General features: G+C 31.1%; 1 protein-coding gene across 2 annotated transcripts in view; it reads left to right on the forward strand.

Annotated features, from left to right (window-relative positions):
- Positions 1-326: 326 nt before the first annotated feature.
- LOC143055917 (bifunctional glutamate/proline--tRNA ligase-like) overlaps positions 327-20,542 on the forward strand; it is a 28,071-nt gene continuing 7,855 nt past the window's right edge. The window contains exons 1-5 of one of the 2 annotated variants that reach the window (XM_076228970.1): positions 327-409; positions 13,975-14,069; positions 15,249-15,361; positions 17,711-17,762; positions 19,872-20,081. In XM_076228970.1, the coding sequence (XP_076085085.1) occupies positions 14,001-14,069; positions 15,249-15,361; positions 17,711-17,762; positions 19,872-20,081 (444 nt within the window). In that variant the 5' untranslated portion in view covers positions 327-409; positions 13,975-14,000. Of the gene's footprint in view, positions 410-10,353; positions 10,503-13,974; positions 14,070-15,248; positions 15,362-17,710; positions 17,763-19,871; positions 20,082-20,542 lie in introns of those variants that run through there. The other variant, XM_076228969.1, reaches the window with a different exon arrangement.

Raw genomic sequence — 20,542 nt, forward strand, 5'->3', positions numbered from 1 at the left:
AAAAGACAAACAGACAAACAATAGTACACATGACACAACATATAAAAATAAGAATAAGCAACACGTACCCCCACCAAAACCTGGGGGTGATCTCATGTGCTCCGGAAGGGTACTGTACCAATTGTACTGCAACAGATCCGCATTTCTACTATCAATATATCTGAAGTGATGCCCAAGGCTAAACAAGATAACTTATTGAACAGGTAAAATATCACAAAAACAATCGTTGATCTTAAACACACCTCTATACAAAAAAAAACCAAACGCTTGAGATAAACTGATATCTTTTTTCTGCGAACTAAATCGTGTTTCCTAAAACTAATGATGTAATTTAGTTTTTTATTTATAGCTAACACGGAAGTGCTGACGATTTTTGGAAAAAAGTTAAAACAACTGATATATTGATCTGGTAAGGCTTTCATTAATTACTGAGTGATTTTCGATTTCGTTTTCTATTATCTATGTTGTTTAAAGAGTACATTTAACAATGTTGCAATGCAATATAAGCAAAAATGAAACACACTCCGACCCTCTCTCTCCCCTAAATTACCATGAGCAAACATAAAAAAGAAACAAGAAACCATTGCTGCATTGAGAACAAAAAATCCACCTTTATTTATTCAAAGCACTTTAATATATCCAAATTTATAAAAAATTTGCTTATTATAATTTAATGAAATGTTGACATAATCATTTAAAAGTTTAACTTTTAAACGCATTTGCTTTTTTATATAAGCATGAAATAATTGCTTAATCTATTCGTGTATTAATCCTTCTTATAAATATCTATCGAAGGTTCCAAGTTTATAATTTAAAACGCCAGACGCGCGTTTCGTCTACTCATCAGGGATAAAAATATATTTGGTGTCTATTTTTACTTTTGTGTTGTATAAATATATTTTATAAATATTATTCAACCATATAAGTATCTATATTATTATGCAAATTAAAGATCTAAGTGACATTTTAATTAAGTATTGAAGTAATTCTTTTATTTGATATTTCTCTTGTACTTTGAAATACTTTGTAGGGTACTGTAATTGCTCTGTCAGATATGTTTTGTAAAGCTTTGAATGATTAAGCGTGTTGTATATTTTGTTTTTTAATTTCGAATTCACTTCAAATTAAACAGTTTCCATTTATTTAAATGAATGCCTGACTGTTTTGATACTTATTGTACAGAATTTCATCTTGAATGTGTATAGAAGAGGTCATGTATTAAACAAATGAGGCGAAATAACCCAAACGGGTATTTTACTCATTACTTCATGTAAAAGACAAACTTTAGCATTGTTAAAGTCAGAGTACGGTTCAAACATGTATATGGACTCACCATAAAGTCATTCCGACAAAGATGTATCGTCGTCAGTAGTTTTTATTTCTAATATTTCGACAAATAGTCAAAAAGAATACTCAATGTCATATAATTATGCCTATTTTAACGGCAGATAATTCTTTGTCAATTATTTCACAAAGTGAAACTTAATGGAAAATTCATCAATAATTCACAAATAAATATTTTCTTCTACAAGCAAATTTAAATAAACGCTATTTTTGCATATTCGAAAAGTGGCAAGTATTTCTCAATTAAGGGCGAAACAGAATAAAACGGGACCCATAACTTTCTGATTTTGTTATATGAGTCATATTCAAGTTGCCGTCGTTTCAAATTTAAAGTTATTTCTTAAATGGTTTCAACATTTCTTGTAAAGTGAAAGTTCTTGTGATTTTGTTTACTCATTTAAGTCATGTAGACTAACTTATCTCCTAATTTCTATTCAAAAAGACATGTAATCAACACATGGTGACAACCTTTGATGAAGGTTTATTAATAGATATATTCTCTGTGACAAACTATTATATTAATGGGTCTCTGTGAAAACTGTTAAAATATGTTATAGATAATGCATATTTTAAGGTTTTTCTTGCCGTAGAACACACCGAGGGGTGTCATGATTGATCAAATGAAAGACCGACCGTAGGGAGGTCTTTCTTTGAGCAATCCTGACATCGCGAGGTGTGTTCTACGACAAGAAAAACCTTAAAATATGCATTATCTGACTTATATACCGTCAAAAAAATATTATTTTTTATAAAGATTTGCAAAATTTAGTATCCTATTTTACCGACAACACTAAAGTGGGATATTCCTTTCTAATGCGTTCATGTTTTAATACGCCCTACGGCTCATTTAGAATGTGAAATAAAACTCACTAATGAATCCAGATATAAACCTTTTAAAAAATATTATCCATACACAATAAAAAATATTACTGTAACTGCATGAAGTAACACACAAATGTATTGTTACCATCCGATAACGGTGTATGACAAATACAAGACACATTGTAAGTAATTAATTGTACCACTTAGTTTATGGAAAAGGGGGAGGGGTATTTTTTTTTCTATTTGTAATGTCAGTTTTATCGCGGAAAAGTGGTTATTTTTTTAACAATTTTAATTGAATCGAATGAAAAATTCAGAAAGATTGTCTTTTGAAAAGCAATACATTTTACCAACAGATAATCAGGATATAATTATATACCCTCCGCACCCGACCCTTTTATGAGTTACGTTAATGTTATTCAATAGAATATATTAAGATTATCTTATTAGTTGATCATTTGATATAGAGTAAAAGGTATACATAAATTTAAAAAAGTTAAGAACTGACACGAAGACGAATATAAATACATGTAGGGCAAAGTATGATTTCATATTCAGCGTTTATCGTCCTGAACATGCATGAAATATTTGCCCCTGGACGTTAGGCAAGCAACCAAAAATCAATCAACCTATTCAGTGTGACTCAATAAGACTTTCAAAATCTAACACACGAATATGTTAAATTTGGCTTTTTATTTATGAAAGTCTATATTAAAATTCATCTCACATATATGATAGTGTTTCTTTATTGTATCGATAAATTAACAAAACTTCACGTTATTTGTTTCTAAAATTAAAATGCGGACAATGAAGGTTTCTTTTATCTATCATCGATTGAACTTTAAAAAATAAATTTCCAAATCGGCAACAAAAAAATATCCGACGAATAAAATTTTGAAGTAAATTATAGATTGCATTTTTATCAAGGAAAATAATGACCTCACACAGGTCATTATTTTATGCCTTTGTGCATATTTAATTGAAACTTGGTATCGTTCGGATTGATTCTAAAAAAGAATGACCTGTCGTTCTGAAAGAAAAATAACTCCATATAGCCATTGTAGGTATATAAGGAAAAATAAAGGTTGGCAGGTAGGTGAAACTTGCATAAATGAAGAGATAAATGAAAAATGAACAGATTGATGCCCGATTTATATAATTCCAAGGCCCCCAATCGACACCAGAAGCGACGAAGCAGCGCATCTATTTAAGGTGGGCAAATATCCACTTTTTGATATGGGATAAGCTCTGACGTCCCATGGCCCCAGCTTGTCTGGCAAAACAGCCGTTTGACGTCAGAGTAATCTCGGACTGTAATAGCATGACCATCTTTGAACGAATTATGCTTATAGCACCAATGGTCACCGTTGTTATACATTAGATATAGGAAAATAGTAAAACCATTTCGAAAAATTTGAAAGATAATATTTCCTAGTGTTTCAAAATTTATATTGCAGTTATTCTTAAAAAGATATTCTAAAAAATAAATATAAATTATACCCTGACATCCACTAACAGTGCTTCGTGCACCTGCCTCAAGTACACAGCAAAGGCTTACCAAAAGCTTGGAGAGATACGTATACAAAATATCGTTTAAATAAGAGAGTTGATAAGGTGATATTTAACTGTCGAATAAATAAATAAAAAATAATCTAAAAGGCTTTGGTTAATAATTTTTAAAACACTAAAAGTAATGCATTGTTTTATCTATAATAGATAGTTTTGTTGTTGATATATGAACTTGTCCTAATGTTATTCCATAGAAGAAGAAGAAAGTATACCTCAGACTTATAGTTTTATGTTGAAGTACAGGGAATTAAACACCAGCATCCTCATTTTCATCATCATAGAAAAAGTCATAGTTTAACACCCCTGTTCAAAAATATATCATAATAAGACATTTTTGAAGCATAATTTTCGAAAACATAAATAGAGATTATAGATATAGACTATGTGTTGCTATCAACTTGGTGATTTTGATATTATAATCACACACTGAATATCTTTATCAAATTTAAATCATGTGTATGAAAACAAATATACAAGTCACAAAGGAAACGATACACAAGTTTGACCCCCAAATTATAATAAATTATAATTACTAGAAAATTCAATGAAAAACATGCATTGGTAAAGTAAATGCATATGATTGGGAGAATCTGATCAAATTGAGAAGTTATAGATACTGTCAAACTGACAAAAGTCGACACTTAATTTCGAAGAATAGAATAAAGAATTCAGATCTCTGCAAAGAAATTTGAAATTAAGAAGACCAGGCTTAACAAAATAGAGTTATAAATTTTAATATCGGATTTTGAATTTTGGGTGAAATTATGATTTTTGTTATGATAAAAAATCATAGAAATGAAATTCGCCTATTAGTCTTTAGTATCCTATTAGTAAACTATTTGAAAAATCCCTCATGTCAGCTATAAAGTAGTTATAAAACATTTCGTGTTGTCATAGTTTGTGTATATCGTCGCTGGGCTTCTAAAATGTTGTAAATTACAATTTTTTCAAGAAGAAAAATCTCACAAACAGGCTTTGAAAATTTTGGCAAAATGCATGCTTCCAAAATGTCGTATGTGAACTTAAACAATTTTGTAAATAGCAGTGAAATAAAAACTTTGACATTTCTGCATTATCCAAAAACTAAAATTTTTTTCACAGAAATAAAGAAATGTACAATTATTTTTTTCCCAAAGCCATTCTACAACGATTTTCAAGTTTTCATATAACATTTTGGAAGCAAACTTTACAAACAACTGACATTGGCAATTTTGTAGTTTGTCTTATTTCACACATTTTGATTGGTCTAACTGTATGCTATTTTGTAATACCAAAGATTCCCTTCCGCCCAGACCATTGGTGTCAAAAAGTATTTTTAGCCAAAAAAGTCATATACGACATTTTAAAAGCCCAGCAAAGATATGTATGTTTGATTTTGTTTTGTTTGAATGTTATATGTTTTACCTTTTTGGGTAGAAAGGTCTCGGTCTGTTGCCCAAATAAATGAAGTATATTGGAATAAAATTTTATTCAAGCTATCAACTGCAGAATCGTGTTTCTTTTGACAGTATAGTCAATGAACAATCTGTATCAAATCATTATATCAATACAATCTTGAACAGCCACATTTATTCAAAATTACATATATATATCCCTTTAAAGGGGCAACAGAAGTATATCGCTGTTCAAAAGTCATGAAGTCATAAATATTACCATTATATTGAAGTGAAAATGATTAATGGTGAAAATGTAGTATGCTCTAGCGCGCAAAGAGACCAAGCGCTTCTAGTTGTGCATACATAACCCATTATATGATTCCGAAATAGATTAAACATATTTCGAAGGCTTAGAACATAACTACAACCGTTTATAATGTAAATTGCAACTAGACGGTGGTGTATGGATGGGCACAACAAAGATATATGATTAATAATAATCGTATATAGGCAGATGTAGACATAGCTACTATGGTTCCAATGATAGTATGCTAGATGGATTCTGCACCATATTTGCAGATTAATGTGCGGGCATGGGCACATAGTGCATACTGAGTATAAATCATTCAAATAGATACGATATTCCTTAGTTTGTATTTCTTGTCGTTTCCTTGATAGAGGATTGCTTCTTACAAGGAAGCTATAAATCCAAAAGTTAAAATGGTGAAGTTGAAATCATCCCTTCGTGCATTTTACGGACGCCATCACAAGTTGGATGACCGTTACATAATATCCGTTTCACAGATGATATAGGATATGTTCCTAGTGTCTCAACTACTATCCCGTTCGATTTCCACGAATGTGACATACCGAATTAGACTATTTATAGGGTTTGTTATAACATAAGCAACATGACGGATGCCACATGAAGAGCAGGATCTGCATACCCTTCCGGAGCATTTGAGATCATCCCAAGTTTTTTGGTGGGGTTCGTATTGCTAAGAATCTAGTTTTCTATGTTGTGTCGTGTGTACTATTGTTTGTCTGTTTGTCTTTTTTTTTAACCATGGCGATGTCAATTTATTTTTGATATATGAGCTTGAATGTCCCTTTGGTATCTTTTGACCCTCTTTTGCATATTTTTCAAATGATAGCATTTGAGTTGGAATGTCTAGAATGTTCAAGAGAATATGTTATGGACTGTTCTTTTGTCTTTTCGTTAGTTTGTGATGTCTTTTTTTGATTTAATAAATATATTTTACGGTGTTGAAAAATCAGAAATCGACTAAGAAGACAAATTAAATAAGAAATACAAAAGCTATAAATAGTTTGAAATATTAAGAACTTGTCTCAAAGTTTTCTTGAAAAATTAACAATCTATTGATATCTATTCGTCATACTTGTATTTACCACACCAACTACTATATTTTGCACTATATCATGTTGTTTATTAATCTTGTTTAAAAGACTTTATCATCAAAACCAGTATGTTTGATTAACATTAATGGTTTATGTTATCCCGTTGAACACTTGCAGCACAATGCTCAGTCGGTTAATATATTACGTGTTTCAAATTTGAATTAAAATTCGAGATTCAACATCTGTAGTAAATAACCATATATTATTTATAAACCTCCCCCAACAGTAAAGATGAAAAGAGTCCTTTCGACAGTCCTTTAGTGCATATGGTATCTTATCAGTCCAGACACCATCTTATACTAGATGTATAGTATGGACTTATGTTCAAAGTACTTTCATGCTACAAACTAGACATAACTAGTGATTATGACGATATAATGTCTGATAAGTCATAATTGTGAGACTTTGGTCATAATATCCATCTGTCTCTAGATTTGGTTTTATCAGATCTATTTTTTTATTTTGTTTGATAATGCTCTGTATAGTATCATTGAAGGTCGAAGCTGTCCTGTTAGATATTTTATAACTGTTAAAATTTGGGGTTCGTGTTGCTTATTCTTTAATTGTCTAATGTTGTGTCATGTGTTCTATTGTTTGTCTGTTTGTCTTCTTTCATTTTCAGCCAGGCGTTGTCAGTTTATTTTCGATGTATGAGTTTGACTGTCCCTTTGGTATCTTTGGTCCCTCTCTTATGTGCATGTTTGAATGGTGATTTTAGATAGGACAGCTTGAAATTTTTGAGAACAGAGAAATTGCCATCATTACAAATTCAGCCTCAATAGATGCTTGAAAGTTGAGTTTCGTCTTTGTTTTTTCAATACACATTTCATTTTCATTGCATTTATGATAGATTTATAAAATGTGCCTTTGCAAATTAACAAAGTCTTGTAACATGGATGTCTTGAATACAAAAAGAAAAAGGCATGGCCATCATGATGCAACCACAGTCACTTGGGAATTATTAAAAGCAAATAATTTTAACATTTTATAATAATGGTGCCTTCGAAGCGCTGTTCTGAATTGACCTTCGTGCTTAGTACTCAAGCCAAATAGCTTAAAAGCCAATGATTTATAAATACTTGAAAAACTTTATGGCATACACGAATTGCTGAACCATTCTCAGGCCTACTTGATTGAGTAGTGAGAACCGTCTGAGCATGCCACCTTTCAAATAAAACAATGCCAAATAAAATAAAACATTTAAGGCATCTCGTTGGTGATTGACTGATTACAGGGCTAACTGTACCCTCATAGGCTGTATTTTTGACAGTTTTACCTATTATATGTGTTTTTGTTTAAGCATCGTTGTTAATATAATGGAAATTGATGCGACTGTCAAACAAGTAAGAGGTTTAGTTAGCTAAAAAAACAGGTTCAATCCACCAATTTCTACATAAGAAACTGCATGTACCAAGTCAGGAATATGACTGTTGTTCAGTAATTTTGTCATTTTACTTTTAAGGCTAACACATTAACCTAGTTGGTATGATACACCAACTTTTTTCTTTTTGATTTCTGAGACGAAAAGATGCGCGAAACCTATAAAACAACTTTTAGTTATTTAAATGACATATTTACATTTTTTTCTGGAAAGACATATTAATTTTGTTCTGCTTATTATTTTTTTCTTCTGCCGCCACATTTTTCTTATGGTGCTTTGTTGTCTCACAACTTTTTCGCTATGCCCGTGTCTGTTGTGACGTTTTTGATTTTAACGAACGCAACCTATGTATTAATTTACTGGTAAATTATTAAACCAGGGATATTAAATTATATTATAAATTACTGAAAACCTTTACTAAATTTTTCCATAGATATAAAGATTTGGTTTTGAAGTTTGGATGTACCTGTAGAAAACTTATTTCAAACGGGATAGCACATCCTCAATCTTAGTTACAATCTGTCGATACCTGAAACTTGGCATTGCACAAGGTCATGTTTTTCTCTGGCTGCTTATGATGTCTTTACACTAAATCCATTGGATGTTGGATGTGTACGGATTGATAGTTTAGTCTTAGATGCATGATTTTTCTATTAGTTGTTAGTGGCTTTGAACTAGCTCTCAGATAACTGCGAGTACTCTAAATCTGCTCATTGTGTCTTTTTGTGTCGGGATGTATAAGTACCCGGCCATGTCCACCTATATGTTTGTCCATCTGATGAGTTAAGCCTTTTTCAACTGATTTTTATAGTTCGTTTTTATGTTGTACTGTTATACCACTGTCCCAGGTTAGGGGGAGGGTTGGGATCCCGCTAACATGTTTAACCCCGCCACATTATTTATGTATGTGTTTGTCCCAAGTCAGGAGCCTGTATATTCAGTGGCTGTCGTTTGTTTATGTGTTACATATTTGTTTTTCGTTCATTTTTTTTTACATAAATAAGGCCGTTAGTTTTCTCGATTGAATTGTTTTACATTGTCTTATCGGGGCCTTTTATAGCTGACTATGCGGTATGGGCTTTGCTCATTGTTGAAGGCCGTACGGTGACCTATAGTTGTTAATGTCTGTGTCATTTTGGTCTTTTGTGGATAGTTGTCTCACTGGCAATCATACCACATCTTCTTTTTTATATCATAAATTTGGTTTAACCGGAAGTGGCTTATTATCTCCCTGGATTTATGAAAAAAGTTCCTCAGGTTACAAGAGCGCAATTATTTGTTTACATTTTACCGGCAAGTTTTTTACCCCAAGATGGTACTCAGAAAAGAATCCTATACGGCTTCTGATTGGATGATACAGGATTGGAATTACATTTAATCGAAAGCTTATCCAAATAGGTTTAAAAATTGCCGAAAATCATATTCACATTTTTACGAATTATAGAAAATATCTTCTATTTCTGCACGTCGGGGCAATTAAAAATATGCCTTTTTCATTAAGCGAAAAAAGTAGACGATCTTTTTCAACTGCATTTTAAGTCAATTTGAGCCGCATGACCCTATATACTTTTTTGGTTGTAATGCAACACTGGCATTTCTAGGAACAGGAACTGCTACCCGTTTTTCCCTAGTTTGTGTAGTCTTCGAGAAAAAAAATACGGAACACTAGTGGTACCCTATGGAAAATGCATTACGAATAATTGCGCTCTTGAAACCCTCAAAACATTGTATTTTTAAAAATCAGTGTGTGATAAGCTATTTTTAAGCCTGGGCCTATTGTTTTTATCAAAATTTTCTTATCTTAAGTTAATTTGAGTGGAAAGGCCTTCAATTGTTCTCTGAACAATTTGTTTTGAACTCTGTTTTTTGTAAAAATGATTGTATAGTGCATATTTACTGTACGCCTTTAAGTATGTTGTATTTCTGGAAAGGATATTAGATAAAAATAACAAAAAATAGCCACATTTACTTTTATTTTGATACTTTCCTATTAGTAAACAGATATGAGCAGTTTCCTTCCTCCCTTCATACAATCGAACAACTACCACAATAGATTTTACTCGTAAGTTAGTTTTCCTTATTACTTTATCTAATTTCATATTCTTAATTCATATGAAGTAAATAGCTAAGACAAAATCCGATATAAAAAAGTTATATAACTACATCAACTCGAATATCTTGTTGATGAAGTCACTAATCAAATACAAAATTATATACTACTATTTGTTTTATTTCAATGAATGTATGAACATTAAGCATGACACGAATATATACTATGCAATCATCGTATATGTAATTGGCAGAATAATGTATTGGCATTCAAGTAAAAATGCTTTTCAAGAAATCGTTGCTATTTGATTATAGATAAATATGACTGATTTTAAATCCGTAAACATGGGTTATAAGAAATATAAATATGTATGGGAAAGGAGTATGAGCCCTAATCAGTTTAAAGACTCGTCTTCTCAAAATGAGTTGTTAACTGGAAAAGCCATGTTTATAGAACCGAAAGTAAATAAAGAAAACCAGACGTCACGTGATTCAACTAATGCGTAGTTAGTCTATTCAGTTGGCGGGACAAGAAGCTTTAAGTGAGTAACAGTTTATATTTCTACAAAGAACTGTGTTTTGTTATTACTATGTATCCATTTTTTGGGAAAGTAAAAGTGTCATCATGCATTAAGGTTTAATTTGTATAATTGAAAAATCATTTTTTCTGAATTTAATATTTAACATTGTATTGTTTTTGGGAGAGTAAAAGTGTCATTATATATTAAGGTTTAAATTTGTATAATTGAAAATATTTTTTTCTAAATTTTATATTTAACATTGTATTGTTTTATGTTATGATTAACATTGTATTTTTCTTATGTTCACGTCAAACAGTTATGATGCATAGATATATTCTTTTCTTAATTAGTTAACTGTGAGCACTCTCAGATTTTTACTTTGCGACTGTTGTGATTTTTATGGTCGTTTTTTTTTTGTGTGCCTTGTATCGCATAGATGATTTAATCCTTTTTCATCTGATTTTTTTTTAATGTGTACGTTTACACGATTTCCCATTAAAAGGGAGTTTTTGGCATCCACAAACATGTTTAACCCCTTCACATTTTGTATCTGCCTGTCCCAAATCTTAATGTTAATTAATCGTTTTGTAGAGTTATACATTATTTTGTCATTTCATTCTTTGCCTTGCGCTATGGGGTTTGCTTATTATGGAAAGCTATAAAGAGATTTATAGGTATTAACTTCCATATCATTTGTATCGGGTGGAGAGTTGTCTCACTTGCAACATCTCCTTGTTATTATATGATTTGTTAATTTGCTCCGAAATAAGATCGGGTTATAAAGATAATATTATAATATATAAAATGTTCATTTTTTTTTTATTTATTTGTACTAAAATGATAAAATAATTTTTTTTCACTTTTAAGATTGGGATTAGCGTTTTGGTCCAAATAACATCAAAGTCTCCTTATTTGCTCTCTCATTTTGTACTATAATTAGATTTCTAATTTTGATTCTAATAATATAACACGATTGTGATCACTTCTCCTGGATAAGATAAATTTAAAGTAATGTAGGAACACGAAAAATGGTTGTGGTTACAAATATTATAGTCGTCATATGAAAGGAGTAGGTTCAATAAGACTCCTTTTTGGCCCCAAAATATAGCAGTTTTACAAAATTGTTAAAATGTAAACCTTTAGTTATTTATTGGACTGTAGAATGCTTCTGCTACATAAATATGGGCTGTTTTTGACAATACAATGCACATATATCCAGTACTAGCACCATTAAGTAATGCTAAATTACTGAAATCCTCATAATTCTAGCATTTTAGTTAAATTTAAGACGGTTTTCGTGTAAAACGAAAGTGGCCGCATCCGTGTTCATCCTCAACCTTTATATATGTTATGTATTATCATAAAATACAACTTACATTTCAATATTAAGGATGAACACGAATGCGGCCACTTTCGTTTTTACCAAAAACCATCTGAAAAGTGACATTTTTCGGCATAATCGGTAGATTTTTCATATTTCAGCTTGATTCGGATCGTTTTTAAACACCAAATCTGTTAAAATCATTCACATAAACTAATTAATTCAAATAAAATAGACACTTAAGTGTTTCAAAAGTGGTCAAAATCTTTCGTCAGATGAACCTGAAATTTGAGGCCAAAATCGGTCCTTACCGGACCTACTCCTTTTATAATTGATCGAAATCTGGAAAGTAACATATCAAAAGAATAAACGGTCATACGCAGGATATCACATTGTTTTGGTTTCAACCTCTACCTCTTTATAGTTTTATATCATAAGTAAGTATTAATCTTTTTTAATGAAACTTTTTTTACCGATCAGACTTTTTCGACATCTTTATCAACCTAGACAAATAATATTATATTTTGTCTGTTTTTGAAAATCTACACTTTTATATTGTTTGGTAAACAATTCACTAAGAAATACATCTATCAGTTTACTGAAGCAAAATAAATGATACAAAAAAGCATCTGCTATTATATATTTATAGTTGGCGGACAATTAAAACAATTGTCGTTTCCATTGTTCATACATCTATTTGTCCGTTTAAAAGTCACCAGTCTGTTCATTTTTCACATGGTCATCGAACACTCCTTCGTTTTGTTGAAGTGTTAGTGATAATATTATATTTTAGAACAATCCAAATCAATATATACTTTGTAGTAATTAGATCATACGACATACACCCATTTTTATAAACAGGTAGTTATATAGACTTTCTTTCATATGTAAATTCGAAACATAAATCAAACCCACAATTGTTATAAACAATTGTAAGAACACTCAAATCAACTTCTCGTAACATTTTGGAACTTTAAATTTTTAACAAAAATGTACCAAATGCAGATGCGAATTACAAAATGTACGTTTTCGGGTACTTGATATGCATAAAGATTTTACAACTTTATTTGATATTCGTTTTTGTTATCGAATGATTATTTGTCGATTTGATACTGTAAATTCAAAATTTTTAAAAGAACAGCCGTATTTGATATATTTCTTCACATTAAAAGTTCGTTAAAAGAATTGTATCGGGAAAGAACCAGTTTGTATATCACGAGTAGTATGAAATGAAAGGATGAAGTTTGTTTCAGTTGTCGAGACGGTCATCGTGCCGGACAAAATCAGGAATGTGTTTCATTATTTTATGTCAGTATGGAAGAGTTTACAGTTTGGGTTTGTAGTAGGTTTAAAAAATTAAGTAGCATTGTGCACATGAATACTGTATGTTGGTTTGAACAAAATAATTACAACATAAAACGAAATTATTGATTAAAATTATTCGGTTATCATAATCTTATGAAATCAGGTGTGTAGGCATGTATCTTAATGTTTATTTTCTCAATGGTTAAAAATTCGTACTCAAATATATTTTAAACTTGTTGAAATATTGTGACTTGTTTTTTTTTAATAAATCTGTGTTTTATGTACTACTTACTGTAATTTAGTATTTTTCTTCATACAATGTATTATTGAGGCACTATTTTAACCTTTTGAAATATCAAATGGTTAGTAATTTAGGGGTAGCAACATTCTACAACACCTAGAGTATTCATGAATTAATGAGTTGGTGTGTTAGGTGTAACAACTTTATACAACAATAAGAGTATATACGTATTAAATGGTATGTGAAACACCTTTAGATGTTTGGTTGGCTGTTTATTGTCCAATGAAAATTTAATGTGTATCTAGGATTAGAATATGTTAATAACGAACCCTACTTTAATACAATGATACGCGGGTCAAGATGTCTACGTGCTAGTTCACACAAGTTTAAACATTTGACCGTAACCGAAGATATTTTTTTTTAAACCAACCAGACCAGTCTTTGCTTTTATAATATGCAGCTTGCTAACAACAAAAAAAAACCCAAGCAGTTCAATATTTTGTTTAGTTGAATAGGTAAATATTAAAATTTGAAAACTTCTAGCGCAACTTATCTTTTTTTTATATTTAAATGCATGCCGTCAATAGAGTTTTATCCACATGACAGATACAATATTTCTTTTTCAGCTCAAGAAAATTGAAACCAACTTTAAATGATGGAGCAAGAAATGCAAGATATTATGGATCAAATTAATTTTTTAGAAATATCAAGTGCAGATTTGGTAGGTCAAAAGTGTAGTAAACTGATAGATAAAACGCATGTTTTAGATAACATATACAATGAATAATATTACAAAAATAACAATTTTGCGTTAACAAAATCATTTGGTATATACTGTTCAATTTTTTGAATGCTTTAGTTTGCTGTCTTACTCAACATATACCCTCACGATAATCAACAAAGAGTAAATCCTGGATAAGCATAGTCTGTTCTATGTTCCTTTGGAATTTCAACCAAAGATGAACAACTGGATCTTCAATCACTGTATTGGATACTTAAACTAAATAAGTGTCCTTACAAACAACGGTTTATTGCTGGGTCTTCCAAGTGCTCCACAAAAACTCTTTTTAAATTATTAAAATCTATTTTATAAGCAATCAAAGCCGGACATCAAAGGTATTCTGAAACTGTCAATTTTAGAGGTGGTATGAATCAGATGTGGATACTAAAAAAATCCAAAGATCTTTCAGAGTATATACAATCTAAGACCCTCTCATCTTGCCATAGTACTAAAACCTTTGACTTTTATATACTATACACAAGTATTCCCCATTCCAAATAAAAAAAAATGGAAATAGTTGGTATTACTTTGTTTCATTAAAAAGAATGGAAAACGTAGATACACGTTTTTTGTCTTTAGGAGGGGAAATCCTACTTTGTAAAGAATCACTCTTATTTAAAGCTAAAGTTCTTTGAAACTGACATTATCAAGATGCTTGATTTCTTGATTGACAAAATATTTGATACGTTTGGATGACGTATTTTTCAACAGACTATCGAAATACAAATAGGAACCAATTGTGCCCCTCTTCTTGCCTACATGTTTCTTTATTATTATCAGGCTGACGAATCCCTTCCAACTCAATATTTAAAATACTACCAATTTATGCAAACATATTATCTGAAAAGATTAGAAATAAAAATGACAAAATGAAAATGATGGTTATGAATTTAAATCAAATAAATTGACGAAAAATGAAATTGAATGTGTTTAAATTATATTCAGATAAATTAGTTTTCTAGAAATATAAAACCAAAAAAATATTAACCAAAGAGAATAAATAGCATAAGCACAGTTTGGCAAGGAATAAAAGTTAAATATAAATAATTTCCAAAATTTTAATCTGCTTCAAAACTGCAAATAACCTTTCTTAGATAAAAATACATGCATAACTTTTAGGAGGAACTCGAAAAAGCAAAAGAAAGTGGTAATGTCCAAACAATGAAAAGAATTTACCAAAAGCTAACGAGTGAGGATGGTTCTAAAGATAAAGGAAAGAAGAAGGTAACCAGGTAACCGCCTTCAATTTTGAGAAATGTACTTGCTACGTCACTTTTTGTGGTGTTGATACACTCGTGTGACGCACATTTTATTATTCGATTATGCTGTATTTTTTAATATTTTTTTTAATAGTTATCAAGTTCAAAATGAGGATCTTTCAAAAAATCATGATTTCATTACATTTTTGACAATCTTTCGGATATCCTCGTAATATACAAAAAGGATCTGAGAGTGTTTATAGAATCAAGAATGATGATTAAATACTGAAAAACTAACAAAGACAGATAGACAAAAAGAATAAAGTAAAATGCGCAAATAATATAACGAATAAAGAAAAAATACCTAAACCAATAATGCATACCAGAATGAGGGGTCTATTCTCCATGTGGTTCCTCTTCTTAATAACACTTTGTTATAACATGTGTTAGATTGTTTTGTAAATATACTGCTTTCAGAATCACTTCGGAAATCTTAACAAGTTTGGTAACCTTTACTTTCGTCATAGTGGTTACCTTGCACTTGTCCTTTGTTGCCAAGGAGTTATTGAATATCAGGTTCTCGACTTTGGACAGGCACATATAGAATGTGGAGGTGTTAAACATGTTTGTTTTTGTTGATGCCATCCCCTAACCTGCAACAGTAGTGTAAAAGCACAACATAAGAAAGGACTATGAAAATCAGTTCCATATTTACTCGATACGTCAGTATGAAGAATACAAAAACAATAACACTAAAACAATAGACACAAAGCACAGAGCACAGATCAGATATAAGAGTACTCGAAGTTATTGAAATCTATTGAAGTCCAACTTTGAAAGAATACAACACCTTCTGATTTACCGTCATCAAGAGCACTCATAACAAGACATGTTAGAGCCCCCCATGTATAAATACGTAACACCGAAAGAGTTAGCTTAATAGTATTGTTCATGGTTACGGGGATGGTAAGATACCATCAAAGTAGTTTAACTCCCGAAGGATTATAAATGTTTTTAAAGCTAGTTGAACACCTCACTTGTATTTAGGTCATCAATGATCTTCAACTTTGTATTCTACCTGGCCTTTTGATAAAAAAAATCCGAGCGACATTGATGAGTCTTTTGTAGACGAAACGCTCGTCTGACGTACAATATGTTAATCCTTGCATCAATGATGAGTTTATTGTATACATTTCCATCATATTGACAACAATATGTTAATAAAACAAATAGTATAAGTAAAAATGTCAACAATTGGCCAGGTTCAGCAGACAGAATATGTTATTCCGGGAAACGGTAATCAGTTTAATTTGTCATGTAACTTCCATCACCACGTGACCAAAATGTATCATCGTCACATCCAATACATGTTTGGCGAACGAATAAAATTGTTTTATCTTATACTGCAGAAAATATTAGGTAAATTAAAATCTAATAAGTGGATAATATTACCTTCAGTCGTACGGGAATAATGATTACATACTTCCAGAACATAAATGATTTCTATTCTCCCCCGAAGAATAGAGATTCTGAAAGTTCTTATAGCTTTCTGTTCAATAGCACAGGGATACTAGCATGACTTCTATCTGGTGAATGACGTCATAGATGGATGCGAAATTGACATTTCCGATGAAGGTTATAATTTTAGAAATAGGCTTTTGTGTTTTAAACATAATCACTATAAAAATAAACAGCTTTGTGATTAAAGAAAATTAAATTGACATGTAGACACTTTACAGACAAAGCACATAGGCAAAACTGAAACAGCATTCAAAAAAATTACCATTGCACAAAAACACTATGATTGACTGATATATGAAGACCTAGTCATGCCAACAGTATATCAATAAGTTAAAAAAAATGGCCTTATAAAACAGTTAAGGCTTAAACAAATATACATAGACAAATAAAAAAACCCATAACACATATTTAAGAGGATAAACAACGTCAGTATTTAGAATATGTACTTCAAGACCATCATGTATCATATTGAAGTTGATACATGATATTTATCAATAAGGACTCGGTATCTGTCGACGAACTTTTTTTTTTAAAACGACGAGACGTTCTTTGACTTTGCCCTGGTTCATCAACTTTCATGTTCAGATGCTGTCTGTGAAAAATATATCACTGTGAGACACAAATCTTAACCTCGTTAACTTGATTAATAGTTAGTTGAAGAATATCCCGTATCGAACTTTTATAATCGAAATGCATTCGGAGAAACAAAACTCCAAGTCTATAGAATAGAAAGCCCTACGTTGTTGTGACGTCAAAAATAAATTTAGATATATGAAATGAGCCAATTCTTGAGAGTATATGGTTTGCTTACATGAAGAAACATTTAAAATGTATGATACATCTAACTTTTCATTGAATTAGATTATGTTTGGAAGCGAGAAAAGAAGACAATTTATCTGAATGGTATTCACAGGTAAGTAAAAAATATTTTAAATTACATTGATTAAACATTGACTTTGAAATCCGTTTGAAACATAAAAAAACAGCTTTTCCTCCTATTGGTTTCAAACCCAAAGATAACGATACCTCACCGTCAACAATACATGCTTCGTTAGTAATATTGAAATACCTTATCCTCCTTTATGAAAAACCAACATTGTTATGATAAATGTAGTGTTGAAACATTTTGAAGAGTCTATTCAACGATAGTGGGGTGCATTTATGACAAATACTATTATTGAATCTTTGTAAAAGAGGGACGAACGATACCAAAGGGACAGTCAAACTCATAAATCTAAAACAAACTGACAACGCCATGGCTAAAAATGAAAAAGACAAACAAACAACAGCACACAGGACACAACATAGAAAACTAAAAAATAAACAACTGCGAATATCACAGTTATATTCAGTAAAACCAACGTTTTTGATGGAAATGCAACGAGCTCGAAAGTTGTCTATTGTTGTATACCATAGAATAAGCAACAGTTATCTCTCTGAAAAAATGGTAAAATATAAAATTAAGATTAGATTTATTATAATCGGAGTTTATTATGAAATCGTCATCTCACATTATTTTTGGTAGTTAATTATCTTTGAACACGGTATATGGCGTAACAATGGACATTCCATTCTAGTCAGCTTTTAAACAAAATAAAAGTCCTCATGGCTCTGAACGCAAGGATAATGGCTGTGAGATGGTAGCAAAAAGCTGACCAAAACAATAAAAGTTCATGTATTGTTTGCATTCACATATCATACGCAAACATCGTGTGAAGTGATGACGTTGCAACATTTCGATTTGATAGAATGTAATGTGCACTGTTAAGTCATAGACCGTTTGCAAAGATAATAAACTACGGTACCAAATAGAATGAGATGACAAGTTTATAATAAACTCCTATTATGAGTAATATAATTATGACTTCACTTGTTCTATATCAATTAAATAGCGTGGTTATATCTAATACCAAATCAAGTCTCTTTGATTATACCCATATCGCTCTACCAAAACAAAAATGATAATTCTTGCTTACAGTTGCTGTCGCATATGCATTAAACCAAACCTCAATTTCAAATAGACACATGCTGCAGTTTGTAATAAACTAAGTGTCATGAGAAGTATACTAATATATACAGAGACTAGGTACTAAACTATTATTTACAATATGGGAACTGGGAACTTATACAGCTGCATAGTAAAAACAAATAATGTTTTATCTCATCAGTTGAGTTCAAAACCTTATATTGCAAAAGTGAAAGTATTAAATGTGGAAAAGAAAAATCTACGATTGATGCGAAATAAAATTATTCAGTCATAAAGTAACGAAAGGACAGGATTAGACGTAGTGTCGACACATAATTAGGGTATGACCTGCATGCATTACCCGTTTATAATGAAAAAGGGAACCTATTTAAAACGACAAATTATGATCCATACTTCAGCTAAATCGGTTTGTATACTTTACATTGATACTGAATACTGATATAAAAAGTAAAACACAAAAATACTGAACTCGGAGGAAAATTCAATCGAAAAGTCCCTAATCACATGGCAAAATCAAAGACAAAACACATCAAACGAAGGGACAACAACTGTCATATTCCTGACTTAATACAGACATATGGGTACAGCAGTCCCTACAAATAGACATATCAATGTGTGCATTCTACTTCTCCAAAACATTCTAGTGAAGATACATTTGTAGGCAGCTCCTTAATCATTCACCAATATCTCAATATTTTGGTCGATTGACGTTTTAAGCAGTGTGCAAATATTATTGGTTAATTAAAATTAAGCAAATGTATCGGTTATTTAACATTATTAAAGACGCCTATACATAAATCTCTAATGTATTAATTCATCATTTACATTTTGCCCATAAAAGGTTTGCAGTATTAATGAAAATTACTGTATAAAATGGATGACGAGACCACGTAGAGAAAACTGAGTCGTGAATAAGAATTATTTTCTATCTTTTTAAACACTATTGATATATCTTTAAGAAAAAAGTCAAGAAAATTAAAACCTATTGTGAGATAAACAAAATATTCAAGTGGCATTAAATATATATTTGAAAAGGTCATCCAGAAATCTGAGATGATAGAGTACTATGATGTGAGTGGATGCTATATATTACGTCCATGGTCGTATTCCATCTGGGAAGCTATCAAATCTTTCTTTGATGGTGAAATAAAAAAGCTGGGTGTAGAAAATACGTATTTTCCCATGTTTGTTTCCCGTGCTGCTTTAGAGAAAGAAAAGACGCATATTGCAGATTTTGCACCTGAGGTAAATATCGATTATTGTATTTGTTATCATGTGTAATAAGTATAGATTTTTATGCCCCACCTACGATAGTAGAGGGGCATTATGTTTTCTGGTCTGTGCCTCCGTTCGTTCGTCCGTCCGTCTGTGCGTCCGTCTGTGCGTCCGTTCGCTTCAGGTTAAAGTTTTTGGTCAAGGTAGTTTTTGAAGAAGTTGAAGTCCAATCAACTTGACACTTAGTACACATGTTCCTTATGATATGATCTTTCTAATTTAAATGCCAAATTATAGTTTTGACCCAAATTTCGTGGTCCACTGAACATAGAAAATGATAGTGCGAAGTTCAGGTTAAAGTTTTTGGTCAAGGTAGTTTTTGATGAAGTTAAAGTTACATCAACTTGAAACTTAGTACACATGTTCCCTATGATATGATTTTTCTAATTTTAATTCCAAATTAAAGGTTTGACCCCAATTTTCACGGTCCA

This window comes from Mytilus galloprovincialis, chromosome 13 (genome assembly GCF_965363235.1).
Source record: "Mytilus galloprovincialis chromosome 13, xbMytGall1.hap1.1, whole genome shotgun sequence".
In the NCBI taxonomy this organism is placed as follows: domain Eukaryota; kingdom Metazoa; phylum Mollusca; class Bivalvia; order Mytilida; family Mytilidae; genus Mytilus; species Mytilus galloprovincialis.